General features: G+C 42.1%; 1 protein-coding gene across 6 annotated transcripts in view; it reads right to left on the bottom strand.

Moving 5' to 3' along the window:
* The window catches only part of APLP2 (amyloid beta precursor like protein 2), a 54,164-nt gene that overhangs the window by 13,106 nt on the left and 22,342 nt on the right, over positions 1-18,716 (bottom strand). For 4 of the 6 annotated variants that reach the window (XM_081889799.1, XM_081889801.1, XM_081889800.1 and 1 more), the window contains exons 2-9: positions 17,403-17,576; positions 15,838-15,967; positions 9,005-9,117; positions 7,533-7,723; positions 6,756-6,967; positions 4,310-4,477; positions 1,774-1,904; positions 1,253-1,327 (exon numbers count right to left, since the gene is read on the bottom strand). In XM_081889799.1, the coding sequence (XP_081745925.1) occupies positions 1,253-1,327; positions 1,774-1,904; positions 4,310-4,477; positions 6,756-6,967; positions 7,533-7,723; positions 9,005-9,117; positions 15,838-15,967; positions 17,403-17,576 (1,194 nt within the window). The remainder of the gene's footprint in view (positions 1-1,252; positions 1,328-1,773; positions 1,905-4,309; positions 4,478-6,755; positions 6,968-7,532; positions 7,724-9,004; positions 9,118-15,837; positions 15,968-17,402; positions 17,577-18,716) is intronic. The other 2 variants (XM_081889803.1, XM_081889804.1) reach the window with 1 other exon arrangement.

Here is an 18,716-nt window from a genome sequence, read left to right as displayed (position 1 = left end):
AATGTAGTCCATAGCCAAACCATGGCTTAGTGTGAATGTACAGCCTCTCAGAGAGGAGGTGGTGGTCACAACATTGGAGAAGCAGAACAGCCACTTTCTCCTCTCCAGGAACCCATGCATTTCTGCTAAGGCGCTGTTTTCAAGACCCTGTCTCTACCAGCTGGTAAGGAGAAGAAAGATGGGATAGGCCAGAAAATCCATCCGAATATAACTACCTGGCAGCCCTGCTAACCTTGAGGTCCATATTTTGTTAAATTGGAAATATTAATTTGTGTTGCTGTTTTTGTATGTTTGCCTTATAATTGAATTGTTTAGTTGCTTATGTGTCCTGTTTATATGATTTTGTAATTTTTGTATACTGGTTCTCTCTGTTCATTTTTATTAATGTGTTCTCTGCTCTGGGATTGAAAACATTGAATGAAGAGTGGGCCATAAATACTGTAAATAAATAATGTCTGAACTGAGGGTCCAGCGCCTTAACTACTTCCTAAGGTTCCAAACCTCAACCTTACAATCCTCCAGGATGAAGTGACTGAGCAGTTTAATTTTAGAAGAATAGGAGGCTGGTGGTTTTTTTGCTACTAGCTTCTATGAAACTTTGCATTTTTATAAGGCTAAATTAGAAAAAATGGCATTTTGTGATTTTCTGCCATGAAGAGAAAACAAATTTGCTTATGCCACTGCAAACCAATTTAAAGGCAATAAAGGCAAACACAATTTTAAAAAGATAATAGAAGAAAATCAATTTGGAATTGTTCATTTGCAAACCATTCTGTTCTCTACATGTTTCTCGGCTGGTATGAACCAACTTCCAGAACACAACCAACGAAAAGCCACAGCAGATTTTATTCTCAAAACTATTTTACCAGGAAGGTGGTTTCCTCATCCTCATGGGTTTTCACCAGTTTTGAACAAATAAAATCTGTGGGTTCTTCAAATGGGCCACATCTGAGCACTCTCAGCTGAAGCAAACATGGCTGGTTTTCTACAGTTCTATTTTCACAAGCCACCAACATGCTCAGTGGTTGATTTCATCTTCTCCTACCATCCAGAAGAGCAGTGGGTACTAAGGAGCACTGAATCCAAGAACGGAAAAATAACCCCATGAATGAGAAATGAGACATCCCTAGGTCAACAGCTAGATGGCAAAAACAGTTTAAGTTAGTGGTCTTATTCTGACTGTTGGGAAACTGTAAAAGCCACCCATCCATTCATGCTCTAGGAAAGAACAACCAACTTCATGATAGTTTACCTGCATGAGAGTTTGCCTCTCAGCCTTCGGGAGATTCTTGGCCTGGCGCTCTGCTTCTTCCCATTCCTTCTTCACCTAAACAGGTCAGAAAGAGACACAAATCTGGTCTGTGAGGAGAAGCGTGACTGATCCACATGTAACACACTAAGTTCATTTAGGTTATTTAATACACCACTCAATACAATTTCCACAGCTGCTTCCAATATAAACATATTTTTAAAAAACAAAACAAAAACAAAAATACCAAAAACTATTTGTTAAAGGTTTAACAGAAAGCTGCAGAGAAAAATTCCTGTTGTGGAAAGACAATTCTAATATAGGCTCTCAAGGGAGCAATTTGGCTTGGAGGGTTTATTGCTTTTACTATCCAAAAAGATAACTTTAAAAAAAAATACTTGGCCCAACTAAAAAGCAAAAGCCTAAAGTCGATGGCTTGGAGACAGCTGGCTAGCCACAACGAGGTTGCAGAGTTGAATTTGTAGAATAAGGGCAGCCATGCTACAGTTTAAGAGGAGGCTCACCCGATCCATGCGGTTGTGATGTCGAACCTCTAGCTGTTCTTTTGCTTTCTGGAAACGGGCATGCTCATTGTCGTCGGCTGGTGTTTCAAAGTAGACATCCACATCATCAGTAGGCACAGGAGTAGGAGGAACTGGGGAGAAGACAGAAGACAGGACCCGTTGTGTCAATGGCCCTGGATCAGTCAGCTGCTGCTGTACCTAAGGGTGCCAGGGCAGGGGAACATGCTGCCAGTGATTCCCCTCTCAGAAACAGGCTTTAACAATCCCTTCCAGAACTCCTTTCTCGCTTCTATCAATTGCCAATTTTCTACAGCACCTCACACGGTATTACGGGAAGACAAATAACATACCGGGATATCTCTAAAACCACCCCATTCTCCAACAGTGGGCAAGTATTATGCAGGATCAGTAACCAAACCGTTGCTTAGAATGCTGCTTTTAATCTCGCAAGAGGTTTATGCAAGGCTGCATACATTTGTTGCTCAGTGAAACTACCCACAGATCGTTAGTGCAGAAATGTCCAGATTTTTCAGATATTCAGTCCCCAAGGAGAGATTTACACACTTCAAACTTCATTTACCCCTAATAACTTTATCAGGTGATATGGCATATCTCTCTCTCTCTCTCTCTCTCTGTGTGTGTGTGTGTGTGTGTGTGTGAGAGAGAGAGAGAGAGAGAGAGAGAGAGAGAGAGAGAGAGAGTGCTATGAAGCACAAAGCACAAAGAGGCACAGTAAAAACATTGCCTTTGCAGCAAATTGGACAGCTTTCCAAAGTGGAAAGGATGAGACTAGACCATATTTGTGCCATTAGGACTTTCCTAACAGTTGTTCATGCTACAGTATTATCTTTAAGTGACAGGTTATTGTTTATGCCTTTTCCAGCTTATTGCTGGGACATGGTCTGCATCCTGACCCATTTTGAAGCAAAGAGCAATTAGTGTTAGGAATCATCAAACCATCTAGGACCAGGATATCTGAAGGACTGCTGTTTCTCATATAAACCTGCTTCTGTGCAGAGATCAATGGTCCTGCTCCAGGTACCCATGCTATCTGAACCAATACTGTCACCGGGGACAGAACTTTTTCCTGTTGTCGCAACCAATGCTTGCATTCCAGAGTTTGAATTCCGATATCCCCACCCCACCCCAAGATGATGACAAAGAATTATATCTACTTGGGCTTCTATCTTCTTCCTCCCGAAGCATTTTAAGCTATTCTCAAAATATTGTTCTTGTTCAATTATTTGATTAGCTGCCTTGCATACATTTGGTAAAAAGACGGGGTACTAATGTTTTAAGGAAATAAAAATATACTTTAAGTAAATGAGAGCCATCACTCAATATCTATGCAAGAATGAGTTCATCACAAATTCTGATCACCTGGATCAATCCATTTTGAAGTCAATAAATCTCATATCAAATTGAACTGCTTTCAGGCAGAAAGATTTTGTTCACAGAACTGCACATTTCATCCAATACCTTGTATAAAGCCCTGAGCGGGAGTTGCAACACAGCACTTGAACCCACAACATTTTTAGTTCAACATGGTAAGCATTAAGTGAAACAGTGGCAAGACAGCACACATTGCACATGTAAAAAGGCATTCTCTCTCTCTCTCTCTCTGCAGATGGAAGCCGAGACTGGATGTGTCGCATACTGTTTAGTGTTTCTGAATCAGGCTTTGATATGGAGGCTCCAATTTCCACCCCCAAATCCTTCTCGGATGGGATGAACTTTTGTCCAAAAAGCTCCTGACATCCGCATCTTTTATTCCACCACTTCAATCAGATCAACCTAATCAAAAGCATTTGCATGGAACCCATTTTGTAAACAGGATTACTGCTGTATAGACAGACTGCCAAGCCCTAGAAAGCACAAAAAAGCCTTTCAAAAGGCCTCTGCAACAGCCAAAAAGGAAAGTGCTGGAATTTAACAATAACTTAATTTTTGGGGGGATATTTTATTGTGAGAGGAGGCAAAAGCCTCAAGCTATCAAATAGAGTCATCAAGCTGCAGCTCATATTTCTAATGGTGCAGAAAATGAAGCAGTTATCTTCCATTCAAAAAAAGGGTGGGGGGAGAGGGAGAGTACCAGCGTGTATCTCATACCAGTAGCTACATATGGAGGAAGTATTTGAAAGGATGCAGGATTCCATGGGAAGGGAGTAAGAAAGGAGGTCAGCTGAGGTGAACAAGGGCAGCAGTTTTAAGAAACAAAAATGTTCAATTCCAACTGCAAAAAGTAGAAAGGGATCAATTGAGCCTTCATTGACCTTGCAAAGGTGAGATGCGTTTAGAGAAGCAGACCAGTGTGTGAAGGGGAAGCCAGTCTTCCCAAGCTGCAGAAACATAAGCTGGACCTAAAACCTAAAGCAGCACAGACAATAAAGACTACTGCAGGACAGACAGCGTTTCAGCAGACACCAGGATTCATAGAACAAGGCTACACACAGCTCTTTCCTTGACCTGGTCAAGGATGAGAAGACAGACAGGACAACAGCTTGCTGCAAGAGGGCAGGTGGGAGGCAGGACTTACTCATCTTTTTACACACAGCCATACAATAGTCCTCTGACTCAAAATTGTTCCTGTTTCCTCCGCAGCCTCCATATATAAAGCGAATGCACTTTTTCTTGTACATGTCGAAGTACCAACGAGGCATCACAGACCGGCAGGGACCTGTCATCGCCTCCTGGGAGCAGACAGCTGTGTGGGAGATGGTTAAAGCATCAGCTGGTGACAAGCACAGCTTAGCTAAGCTATTACAACAGCAGCGATGGCTCTAGGTTAGTCTTAGCTGAAGAACTGACATTTGCCTGGGGTGCTACAGATCCATTATCCACAAGCTTCCAGTTTTCCCATCACTGAAAAGAAAAATCTGTTTACTAGGGCCAAACGTAGGCCCAGTGATGATAACGCTATCCCACTCAACTTCATCTGTGCCACTTCCACAAAGGGGAAGTAGGAAGAAAAAAATATTTTGCAGCACAGAAACATCTAGGCCACATTGCACCATGCAAACAATTGTCCCAAAGCTTCCATTCAGTTCATGCAAAAGACGTTCTGTGGTTAGCAACCAGGTTAGGCAGGTTATGTGGCAAAATGTTTTATTCTTCCTGCTTCCCAGAAAGGATAATATCGGTGGACGAGGAATTTCCTTTGCTGCCTCAGTTCCTTCAGCTTAGCCTTTCCCTTTCTCAACCATAGCTAATGCTTTGTGTCTGCTACCTTTCAGCACCTTTCTAGGTAAATGGTGCAACTTGGAAAACTGTCTGAAGAATCCACAAATACTGCTTTGAGCATATGAAATGATCATCTACTGTGGAAAATAAGCCCATAACTTCATTTGGGGGAGTGTGTGTCCTAAATGGCCATGTCACACTGGTTAAAAGCCTAGAACATTGTAATAAAAAGACCTTCAATATGGTAGCAGACTTGGTAGCTTCAACCACTCCCACCACCAGGGGATCAAGGGACCTCAGGAGAGTGGAATCATTCATGTCTTATTGGGTTAGAAGTTCCTAAAAGCTGAGGCTCTGCCCTAGTTCTCACCTTTGGCGATAAACCTGGAACGCACACGGTAAATTTAGGAGGGGAGTGTGAATTTGAGACCATTTCTTTCAAGCATTGAAATATATCCACATAATATGGATGGCATTCTGTACTCCAACATATTTGAATGGAAGCATAGAAACAATTTGACTATTAATGCTACGCACATGGAAGAAAGTTACTTTTGGATTTAAAGCCTACTTTCTGATAATGTTATAAATTTAAGCTTGAAAATTTGCTCTTCTACATAGCAAAAGTGTATTTGTCATAAAGTGTATTTTGTCATCTGAGGAACAATTACAGAAGGCAGAAGCAAGGAAGCTAAAGCGTTTCATCATTCCTCAAGAGCATTTCCTACTGCATGGCTTCCTTTTGGCTATATATTTGCACCATGTTGAGAAGTCCAAAATTTGGAACTGACATACATCAGTCACAAAAACTGGTGCACCTTAATCCCATTTGCTTCACATTAGAGAGGCTTTAGGAGACACTGGCTAACTAACAGCTGTTTGAGTCAGAAAAATTATGTGTGTGCGTGTATGTTTGTTTTCCCCAAACCCTGCCCCCCCAACCACCAAAAAAAGTCTGACTACTCAATTGTGGTTTTCAGGTTGTTGTTCTTTGAGAAAGAGTGCTTACTTGGTGCAATTTGAAATATTGAAGGTATCATACTGAAGGGGAAAAGCGTAACCAGCTAGGAAAGCATGCAGATCCCAGGTGGCCCTTCCACACGTACTAAGCTTTACTTCCAGCAAGTGAAATCATGGTATTCTGGAAGCTTACCAAAGAGTTTGTACCTGCAAGGTTACAGGAGTTGCTGGCATCTGTTTGACAATCTGAATTTATCTACATTTTATGCCGATACGGTTAACTGGCCTGCTGTAAATGTCACTATAAGAGCATGTAGCCAAAAGCAAAACTGCTTATACTAAGCTTGCCCCACTTTGGGATAGATGGGCTGACTGATGGATAAACTGTAGCATACATAGAAATGTATAAATGACAAACCATTCAATCATTTTTGATAGTATTCTTCCTAGTTTTTCTATGAAGGAGAAAATCTGAATAACTTTTCACCCAAGTAACCCATATTTTAAAAACAACAATGTTTTGATTTGCAATGTTTTCAAAAATTAGATAGCAGAAAGCTATTTCAAGGTAGTCCCAAGAGAGAGTGCCAGAGGTAAGAGTTGCCAGTGATACACTTGGCAAGTAGGCACTGTATGTCCCACAATTTGGGGGAAGGAAAAGACTAGTCTCTAATGAATGGCATACAAGCTCTTCTCCACTGACCTATTTGGCAATTAAAACATCCAAATAGGAAAAAGGCTACTAGACTAGAAGTGGAACATTCAACATATGGATTGGCAAGATCAATTTGACAGCTACTGGAATAAAGAAGAGCTGAGTGAGCTGCAATGTGGCTGTTTACCTTTCACATCACTCATTATTTCCTTCTCAGCAAGCGATTTCTCATTGCTTGGTTCTGTCGGAGGCTCCTCATTGTAATCTTTATAGCCATCATAATAGTAATCCCGATCTACCACCACTTCTTCCTCATCTTCTTCCTGTTCCTCCTCTTCATCATCCATTGTTGCTATTGCCGCTGTGAACTCTTCTGTATTTGCCTCGGTGGGGAACTCACTAAAAAAGATGCATACAATTAGAATGCAAACCAACTGCTGTTTGCAGGCATGAATGTGCAGCGATTTGGCTTTGGGTCTCCTCACCTCAACTTTAAAAGAATTGGAAGAAAAGAATGGATGCACAACCAACTTCAGTTCTGGAAACTACCCTATTGCATCTACACAAGCTATTGTAGCAGTGGCTCCAAGATGGGCTCTTAAGTTTTATTATATGGATCTATTTCCAAAGACTCACAGCACCTCAGTAGTCCATGACCTTCAACCTGCCCACCCACACTTACGAGACCCAGGAGAAGGCAGGGGGAGAAGCAAAGAGAGAGGAGCACAGAATTTCAAAACACTGAGCTCAACAAAAATAAAACCCATTTCTTGAACCAGGCAAGACACCCCATGCAGCAATGCTAATGATCTATGGATCGTAAGAAGCTAGCATGATTCCATCCCATGTTTATGCTCTTAAGGTGGCCCTAAAGTCTCCCAATGATCCTCACAAAGCTTTTCTCTGCCCAACCATTGGGAAGAAAACATTGCAATAAAATGCAAAAAGAGCTAGTAACAATTACCTTTTGTAACTGTCATAGTCTTCGTCCTCCTCCTCCTCTTCCTCCTCCTCTTCTTCCTCCTCCTTGGAAAGAGCTTCATCAACAATTTTGGCCTGAGGGCAGCACACATACTCTGTGCCATGGAACTGGTCTACTCCGCAAGGAAGCAGCATGCCATAGCTGTGCAGGATCATCCCCTCAGTCAAACAGGCCTGGAGTAAGTATTAAAAGCAGTGGGTCAGAACAGAATCTCTTGACTGTTTTAATGCGTGGACCTCTTACAACACTCCCCCCCACACACACACACTGTTAAAGGATGACATACAGATTTTGTATAGCATTGCATCTTAGCCTAGGTTGCAAAGGGTCACTAGAATCATCTGCCATAAAATTGCTGATTGTTTAGAAGTGGTACTCAGGATAAGGCAGTGAATGTCAGCAGACGATGAAGGTCCATGCCTGGAAGCTGAAACTGCACATAACATCTAAGAAGTAAGATACCAACTTGTTGCTGACTCAGTTGGACCTTCCAGCAGGGGTTGGGGCTTTATAACTTCAACAGCCTTGGTGCAAAGTTACATATCAATGCAATGCACAATTTAGCTTGAAACCAAAGTTGTGCAATTCAAAGTAATTTTATGAAGAACACATACTACTTCTGCACTTTAAACCAAGGAAGTGAAAGGGTGAATATTCCTTATCATTCTAGGAATCACACTTTAGAAGCATGTTAAGATGATGCTCAAATAAAAATCTGAAAATAGATCTGCCTTCCAAAAACTTGGACCAAAATCTCCAGTGTTCCAAAATAAGAACCCTGAAGCCCCAATTAGGCTCCTATGTCCTAGTAGCAAGGGAGTCAAATGTCAACAGAACTCCACAGTTATGACAAACAAAGCCTGCATGAAACTGGCACAAACTGGAGTTCTCAAACTGCTAACTTAGTGAAATCATGACTCTCTGGAAAACAGGTTGTTGTTTTGCTTAGTAAATCAGGCTGAACAATGATTTACACCCAGGATCTCAATTGCTTCATTTTGGTGGCTCAGTATTAGTCAAAAACTTTGTAACTTGAAGATATTCTTCAAATTCGTTGCAAGCTGACCTCTCTATTAGAGAGCCAGTGTGGTGTAGTGGTTAAGAGCGGTAGTCTTGCAATCTGGGGAACCGGGTTCACGTCTCCGCTCCTCCACATGCAGCTGCTGGGTGACCTTGGGCTAGTCACGCTTCTCTGAAGTCTCTCAGCCCCACTCACCTCACAGAGTGTGTGTTGTGGGGGAGGAAGGGAAAGGAGAATGTTAGCCGCTTTGAGACTCCTTCAGGTAGTGATAAAGCGGGATATCAAATCCAAACTCTTTAAATCCAAACTCTTTATTACTCCTTCAAAGAAGAAAGGCATTTCTAATTCTGTATTTCAAGCTTTCTCTCAAATACTACTTTATGACATCTTATGGGAGAAGGCCAGGGCATTCCTTCTCTTGCAGCCAAGTTACCTCTTTTGATATAGTGTGCCAGTACTGGTGACTTTTACACACATCCATCCGCTCCCTGTGGAAGAACCGGCACTTTTCTGGAACCAAGAGGACATCACTGACAAACTCACCCACTGTGAAGAAGGAAAGAGCACAAGTCAACTGCAAAATCATCTCACACACAAGTCCCAAGCTTTACTTTCTAGTTAGAGACATTTACTTGCATCTGATGAAGTAGACCATCAACCTTAAAAACTTATGCTACATTAAATTTGTTAGCTTATACGGTACCACAGGATGCCTTGTTGATGCTACTAAAGTTTCATGTCTCAAAAAAAGATGCAATTGGATCCATAGGAATAGTAAAACATCTCTATATTTAGAAGGCCTCTCAACTGCAAGCATTTTCATTTTCATCTAGGAGCTCAGGATATTAAATTAATTCAAACAGGGAGAAGACATGATAAAGGCTTTTAAAACATGCATTTGAAGATAATTGGAAACTTGAGGTTGACATCAAAATCCAATATGTCTCCTCAGAAGTAAGTCTCACAAATAGGACTTACCTGGGAGTAAGCCCAGTATGAATGGGTCTGCACCCTAAGCTACTTCAACTTTTTCTTTGAACACTCAATACTATAAGAAAGTTAGCCAGAAAGGAACAACCAGTACTCTCTTCTCCAATAAAGGCTACAGCCATTGGCCATGTTCACATGCCACACTAAGCCACAGTCCATCTTAAACAATGAACATTCTTCTGCTCCCATCCCCAGCTCACAAGTGCTGCATGGGCAGTACAACCAAGCCATATTATGGCCCGTCACATTGTACAAACACACGTTGTTTTAAGCCAGAAATAAACCACAGTTTGTTATTGATTGGGTCACACTCGCAATTAAGCCAGGGGTCAGTAACTTTTTGGGGCATGCAGGTATATGTACAAACTGGAAAAACTGTTGCCAGGACCACACACACACACACACTGCATACATACACAATGACTCTTCCCCGCTCCCCACTCAGTAAATAATTTGAAAATGATATTTTTGCTTTTCTTCCCAAGCCTAGGTTGGCAGGGGGACAGGGACCTTCCTGGAGTGTGCAGCTGGGGAGGAAAGAATTAACTTTCCTTTGCCAGCTTGCACACTCCAGCAAGCTTGTACTACCCCCAATATTTAGGCTTGAAAAAGTCTTGTTGGAGCCACTATGACTTAGCCTGACTTGTGAACCATTTTACTGTCCAGTATCCAAGATGGACAAAGCTATTATTATTACTAATGCTATTTTTCAACACTTGTTTAGTGCTAACAGCATGCCAAGTCCTACATGGAACATTATGTCCACTGGACACTACAAGACTACGCAAATAGTATTATGCCAACTTTGCACATGCAGGGAGATTCTGAGTTGAGGCCCATTCAAGTGTGCTGCTCAACCTCATGCATTTGGGAGTCCCAATGTTGCATGGGGCCTATATCCTATGTGTCCCACTAATCTTCTAAGCTGGGTTTTAGATGAATCAAGGGAAAGGGAAGAGTGACAAAAGTTAGGAGAAGCTGAGACTAAATAAAGAAGCAGCAGAACAGATGAGGCAATAAGCAGTTGAAGAAATGTTTGAATAAAAAGCAAATATAGCAGTCAGTTTATTTATATATGACATTTTTCACAAATTCACTGGGTTGCATCCAACAAAGTTCTATTTAGAGCAGGCCAATTAAAACTAAAAGGTCTAAGCCAGTCAAATTTATTGATTTCAGCGGGCCTACTCTGAGTAGGTCTAACATTGGACACATCTCAATGTTTTCTGTGGGTCACAGAAAACAGACAATTAAAACACAGTAGCATAAACACCATAATAAAAAACATAATAGCTTGTAATTTAGCATTGACAAATGAATTAACAGTTTATTCAAATCATATAAAAAGTTCAAATAAGCATAAAGCATACTAATATGTCAATTAAGAGCATCTAATACTAATAATATCAACAGCCTTATAAACATATCAAGCAATCTGTTCAGGAGTTCATTTAACAGCTCAAATCAAGTAACAAGATGAAAAGATACAGCAGTCTCCAACCAAGGCAGCTGAAGCATTATTTATTTATAAAGTTTTTATACCACTTAATAAAAATCTAAGCAGTTCAAATAAAAAATACAGGTTTCAATAAAGTGCAATAAAAGCTAGATAAATTAGATAGATGCAAAATACAACTGTGTATCACAAATAAAACTGAGCAGGGTATAAAACAAAAGCAAAATGAAAAACCAGCTTGGTTCAGGAGTGGCAATCCTGCTTAGGTATCCTGGTCCCAATCTGTTTTAAGGAAAACATTGAATTTGGCTCAGTAGCTAATAGGAAGCCAGTTGCTGTACTACATGTGTTTACTGGGCTACAGCTCCCATCATCCCTGGCCAGGGGTCATGCTGGCCGAGTCCAGCAACATCTGGAGGGCCACCAGGTGAGCCACACCTGCTATACATAAACAGCGATGAGGTGGCAGCTATTCCAACAGCAGGGGAACTGGGAAGCAGAGCTAACTCATCTCCCTCAAACTGTCACCTGGGGGCAACCATTCCATCAGACTGCCTCAGTGGGAGAGACAGAAAACACAAGGCTCAGTCCACAAGGTTTTCTGGAGGCCAAGCTCCACCAGGTGCCTCCTGCCCCTGAACTTTGCCAACTGGTCCATATAGGAACAAATGTTTAGAAACCGGTGTCTGGGTTTTGGTTTTCCCTTGTGTGTTGTGGGTTTTTGTTTTGTTTTGTTTTGTTTAAAGTGTAAGCCTGTGAGTAGGTATTGTCTTGTTTTGATGGTGTGTAAGATGTTCTTAGAGACTTTTTGGCTGAAGAGTAGGATATAAAAATCTTCTAAAGAAATAAAAAGTAAAATAATTAAAAATCCTGCTTTCGTTTGAGGTAAGACTCCCACCCACACCGGGATTCCAGCTATACCCCCAAACAGCAAGGTGAACCACAGAGCTCTTTAGGCATGCTACCAGGGGTGTACCTATGGGATGGCAAGGATGGCCCCCACCAAGGGCCCAGGCTCAGAGGGGCACACAAAAATTGCACCTCTCCACTCCGGCTCTTCTAGGAGCCTTGGCAGAGCTCCTTGCCAAGAGCATGAGGGGCACCAATACAGCTCCTTGCCAAGGGTGCAAAGGAGCCTAGGTACGCCTCTGCATGCTACCCTCCAGTGACAGAATGAGATCCTCCTCTCACTGTGATCACCAGCCAAGAAACGGTGCCCTCACTACAACCTCTCCTCCCTCCCATGCCCATCTCTAGGCAGCAAAGCTCTGTGAGAGGCAAGATGGGAAAGGCCTCTGCCTGGGGTGATGCCCTCATTGCTAGTTCTGTTCTCATTAAAGCATACAGTGCTCAAGGTAGCACAACACGCCTCATGCCCCAAAAGCAGACCTGAGCCCCCTGTGATCCCCCACAAGCTTCTGTAGCTGCTGAAAAAGTTACGGTTCCTGTGCAGATTCATCTCACAGCGCTTCACTTCAGGTGGGGCAAGGGAAGTGGAATCAGGAGTCTCCTGATAACAAATACTATCTCCATCACCACCCTGTATCAGAAGTGGCATGAGAAGGGCCAGAGAAGCTATGCCACATGTAGACGTGTGGCAGAACGCACAGCAGTGAGGGGTGGGACTAAGGAGCAAGGGTGTGAGGATCAATGGGTATTTCCTGCCATAAGCAGAAACAATTCTGAAACCAACAGTATTAGGCAAGTGTTCCTATATTATTCCACAGCACCAGAATGACGCAGCCTGCTTGGATGAGCTAGTGTGGTGATAGAATGGAATTCACCCTTGGCTTCCTTGAAATGGAGAAGTGCAACAACAGAGCCCAGAGAAGGAAGCACGTCACCACCAAGTAGCCAAAAGGCAAGCACGGCCTAGGAAATATTTATTTATTATTGCATTTATAGCCCAACTTTTTTTCCTAAGGAGCTCAAGGTAGGGTACATGGCATCTTCATTTAATCACCACAACAACCCTGTGAAGTAGGCTAGGCTGAGAAGCAGTGACTGGTCCAAGGTCACCAAGCTTCATGGTCAAGTGGGGATTCAAACCCTGGTCTCTCTGGTCCTAGCCCAGCAGACTAACCACTACACCACACTGGCTCTGAAGCAGTTGCTTGTGGCTCTCAGCCTCCTGGTCTTGAATCATGACACAGAGGTTCACAGTGCAACATGCAACACTGATTTCTTATTTATAATGTTCTTCTGAAGAAGAAAAAACCTGCAAGGAGAAGTCCTTTTTGAAGGAAAGATGGGATATAAACGCAATAAAAAGAAACTTATAGATTCCAGTGTAGTGTTTCTCAAACTTGGATCTCCAGCTGTTGTTGGATTACAACTCCCATCATCCCTGACAACTGGTCCTGCTAGGTAAGGGTCATGGGAGTTGTAGTACAAGAGCCGGGGATCCAAGCTTGAGAAACACTGCACTAGCGTTTCTCACCTGTTTTAATGTACAGTAAAGGCATCCATGCCAAAAACCCAAACAAAATTTGCTACCACAGTTTCATCTAACTTGCTGCCAACTCTAAACTGTTCCAAAGTCTGCTGTGACTTTGAGTTGGTATCAGAGCCAAGAACAAGGGCTTGCACATCTACTCAGTGAGGACAATGAACCTGGAAAGAAATATGTCTCCAGTATATCATCTTATGGAAGCCAGAATACAATGTGAATGAAGTTAATTTTAGAAAGGGCACACGTGAATTCCAACTCTGCTGTGCAACTAAAATTATCTCCTATATTGAAGGATCAGTAGTTTTTAAGGAAGTAACCCAAGCTGCGGTATGCATGTCTATCCTTCAAGAACACTGCTAATAGAGCTAACACTTCACATTTAAGCCAGACAGATGAAGCATTTCTAGTCCACGCAGCAGCTTAACCAAACAGTCTACATATAGTCTGCTTTTTCTTCTTCACCAAGCCTAGCTCTGCTCCCACTCCCATCAACCTATTGTCTCACATATTTACAGTTCAGCAAGAGTGCCAACTGCACCTCATTCTCCACTGCCATAGGAAAAGGGAAACCAGTGGAAAAGCAAAGTAAATTATCTACAAGGAGTATGAGGTTAAGTTTCCACCTGCAGCTGAAATTCTGTAAAAAAAAAAACTGCACAGAAAATAGAGAAGGAGCACAATCACAGTAGTGGCCTATTTTCATTGGAAACTAAACCTTGCACAGGCCAAGTTCATCTGTTTAGCACTCTAGAAGCACATCTTATGCTTACTGACTCTGCAGAGAATTTCAGAAATCTCCCACAATCTGAGCTCACTTTAATTTTTTTAAAAAGAAGGATACTGGTACACGTGACTGACTTAGGAAACTGGAGAAAGCCTCTCACAATATGGCCATGCAGAGACAGACTCTGTTTGCATGACATGCTCCACTGGCAAACCATTGTGTTGCTTGTCAGGGGTCACCAAGTAAAGAGTCCCCACTCTGCCAATCTTGCTTTTTAACTGTAGAAAAACCCTTCCCCCCTCGGATGCCATAGAAATAATGACCACTACCTGCCTGCACTGGCACAGGGGAAAGCTCAAGCTAGGAGTTGATACAATGCGTTGCCTCATTTTGTTCATTTTCACGTTTAAACCACATTTCACAACCTAGGGCATCGATCTGAATAAACTATGAGATATAAAAGATCAGCAAAACAAATACTGCACTAAAAGGAGCAGTCTTAACACAGCCATTCACCAGCTTGGAGAAGGTGCCACAGAGGCAGCTTCAGCTGGCAATTGTGAGAGGTGCTTCTCATGAGACTCCAGAGCAGGGGTAGGCAACCTAAGGTCCGTGGGCCGAATGTGGCCCAATCGTCTTCTCAATCCGGCTTGAGGACAGTCCGGGAATCAGCACATTTTTACATGAGTAGAATGTGTGCTTTTATTTAAAATGCATCTCTGGGTTATTTGTGGGGCCTGCCTGGTGTTTTTACATGAGTAGAATGTGTGCTTTTATTTAAAATGCATCTCTGGGTTATCTGTGGGGCATAGGAATTCGTTCATTTTTTTAAAAAAAATTCTAAATATAGTCTGGCCCACCACATGGTCTGAGGGATGGTGGACCGGCCCACGGCTGGAAAAGGTTGCTGACCCCCTGCTCCAGAACAACTGAGACAGGACTTTTCATGCTTATAAGGCAAAGGACATTCTACTGGCAAGACTTGAGCCATCCAGCTTAAGGAAATAGGAAATGGCCTTATACTAACTCAGACTGGTGGGCTCTTCAGCATTATATACTGACTGGAAGTGGCTCTCTGGAATTTCAGGCCAGGGTTCATAGCAAGCTGGTACACTATTCCTTAATTCTAACAATATGCCCATCCCACCATCTCTCTCTATTCTGTACTTGGCCCCAAACTAGTGGACCTCAGAGTTCAATGAAAAAATGAAGGAGAATTCCTAAGCTTGAAATATGTCCACCCTGACAAATAGGAACAACCAAAACTCTTTTCTTGGGTAGCTCTTGAGTTTATGAAAGATCCACTGCGTTTTCTTAAAATTTCAAGTTTAATCTTATGCCCAAAGACTCCATTCAAGTAACAATCAACTAAACAAATCATAGTTAAATCAACGACAGATATGAGCCTTACCATATTAATTCCATTAATTAAAACCAGCCAGAATAAAAAAATAGAAAAGGTGTTCTAATCACTCTCTGCATAAATATTTTTAACATTTGCTACCGAAAGAAACACCATTGGCACAATCAATATGCACAGTCAATGTTGATATGAAGTTTCTACATGCAAATAAGGGGTGGGGCAGTAATAACTAAAGGAAATAGAGACTAACAAAAGTCAGGCATATCAATGGAAGTACTTACCAAGACACTTGAAGGGAACAACAATGTGGGTGTGGCCTTTGCACTGCTTCTTGCCTGTTTTACACCAGTTTTCAATGCTGACTGGCTCATTGGCTTCCACCACATTTGTAATCTGAAGCTCTGGATAAATCTATTTTAAAAGTGAAAAGAAATACTATACACATGGAGAATTGATAGACTCTTGGCAGGAGAGAGGGAAAAAACAACATTTTAAGAAGGAAAGATAACTCCTTAAGGGACACAAAATGTGCAAAAAGCCTGTTATGTTTATCAAAATAAGAAACTAGGCCAACAACAGGCCAGTTCACATGTAATGCCAAATCCCCATTTGGCATTACATGAACGACCCTTTTTCTCGCACATTCCCTTTTGCCTCCTCCTTCCCCCTTTACTTCACATATTCTGCTTTCCTAAGTAATTGTTTATTTAACAGAAACCATAACTTACTTCTACACTTCAATAAGCAAACTATAGTTTGCATGAGTGAATTCTGGTTGTGCCTTGTGGTGTTATATTAAACACATAGATATTTACATTGAACACCACTGAGACCTGACCATCTCCTATACAGATAAGGAAATTCCTGAAGGTAGTTATTCTGGGCTTGAAAATACTCCAGCCTTGGAAGTTGCAGAAAGATCAAATTTTATGAAAGGGTAAAACGGACCTTTCAAGAAAAAAAAATCCCAAAATTCACAACTGCCAACACAATGATGCTGGTTCTTTGCTCCCTCAGCACAAGAACATATGCATGACTTACACATATGCTGAAAGCTTCCTCCTTTATTTGCTTGGGTGGGCACTATCAGATTGTTGCTACCAATGCAGCACCTTAAAGAAGCCGAAACACACTGCTGTTGTAACACCAATCACCTAGCACAGCCATGACGGTGGCTTTGGGGTTAGTATCCTGGGTGACACGGCCAGGTCAAACACAGGAAATGTGATTGTATCAGGTGCACCTGCAACCTTAAGGCCAGAACCTACAGCTTACAGTCATTCTTTGTCACTTCTGCTCATTGATGCACTATCACTGAAGTTAACAGTCATCAGGATCTAAATGATGGTTAAACTATCACTACTTACCTCAGGTAACAAGGCAACTAGTGATATCTAAATGAACTATCAGGATCTAAATGATGGTTGAACTATCACTACTTACCTCAGGTAACAAGGCAACTAGTGATATGCAGTGTGTGTGTGTGTGTGTGCGCGCGCGCACACACACACACACACAGAGAGAGAGAGAGAGAGAGAGAGAGAGAGAGAGAGAGAATGTATGTCATTGCAAATACTTCAGAATAGCTAGACAGAATGCAATCCCCAAACCTTTTACAATGGTAGCCTTTGCAAAATGCTGAACAGACAAGAGTAACACAAATCCAGTGCGTATGAGTTTTCATGCACAGGGGAAGTACGTCACAAGTGGGACTTCCTCGTGATCTCTATGTTGTGGCAAAGTGCTTTGCGGAAGGGACTGCACTGCAGTTGGGAAATTTAGCTGAAGTTATGAGTCATCAGGATCTAAACAAAGGTTGCACCAGCTACAAAGAATGATTGCTTACCTCCTGGCAGTACTGCAGAATCTCTTCTTTCCTTTCAAAACAGCTATTTGTCCCAAAAGTATCAGGTTCCCATTTTCCAGTCTGGATATTGACATGCATATTAAGCTTTCCACAGAACATGGCAATCTGAGGCTCAGCCACAGCAAATCCTGTGCCGGCATTGGCAGCAAGTGCCTGTGGAGAAAAAGAAGTTAATGTTACACACAAGTAGCTTTTTCATATTTTTATTTAAGAAATTTATATCCCACCTTTCAGGGCAAAGATCTCCCAAGGGAGGTTATAAACATAATAGAAGTATAAAACGTGTGTTAAAATACATATAAAACGATCCAATTACAAAACTAAAAACAGCAGCAGTTAAAAGCCCATCACACTTTCACCATGAGTTGAGGAAAAGAACTTTGGAAAGAAAAGAACTGAGGAAAGAACTTTATACTTCATAAAAACAACCCTCTCTTGCACCATGAATATGGTGAGCCTTCAGAACTTGAAAACTTCCTCTCACTGCAATGCAGCATGACAGACCAATGCAAACCTACTACTGGTCCTGATAAGCTAAGCTGCATGACCACACTTCCAGGGGGCTGTTGCTCCTTCTGCCCACTGGAAGGAGAATACAAGGCAAATTGGTCCTTAAAGCCACCTATTAATTCCTTCCATTGGTGTGTGTGTCGTGCATGTCTTTCTTTACTGATAAAAGTGACCCTTCTTCAGCATTTCAAAACAGACAAAGGAATTCAAACACATTTCCTTAATTAGGAAGGTGGTGTGTGAATACATCCAAGTATATAACAGCCACATTTGGACCACCATATCTCAGATTGGTGGCACTATGGTCTAAATCACTGAGGCTCTTGGCTTGCCGATTAGAAGGTCAGCGGTTCGAATCCCCGCGATGGGATGAGCTCCCATTGCTCAGCCCCTGCTCCTGCCAACCTAGCAGTTCGAAAGCACATCAAAGTGCAAGTAGATAAACAGGTATCGCTCCAGCAGGAAGGTAAACAGCATTTCTGTGCGCTGCTCTGGTTTCATCAGAAACGACTTAGTCATGCTGGCCACATGACCCAGAAAAACTGTGGATAAATGCCGGCTCCCTCGTCCTGTAAAGCGAGATGAGCGCTGCAACCCGAGTCGTCTGCGACTGGACTTAACTGTCAGGGGTCCATTACCTTTTTATCTCAGATTATTAAACTAACATATGTTCAAGTCTTTGTTCATGCATAGATCTCCTTTGCTCCTCCCTTCAGCTGATAGTTGCCATTAAACCTATTTAACTATTTCTTCCAAAATGAAAAAGAAGGTTACAGCTTCAGA

Source organism: Podarcis melisellensis (genome assembly GCF_964234715.1).
Source record: "Podarcis melisellensis genome assembly, chromosome: 15".
Lineage (NCBI taxonomy): Eukaryota > Metazoa > Chordata > Lepidosauria > Squamata > Lacertidae > Podarcis > Podarcis melisellensis.
Note: the sequence above shows the minus strand (reverse complement) of the source record. Positions and strands in the feature narration are given on the sequence as shown.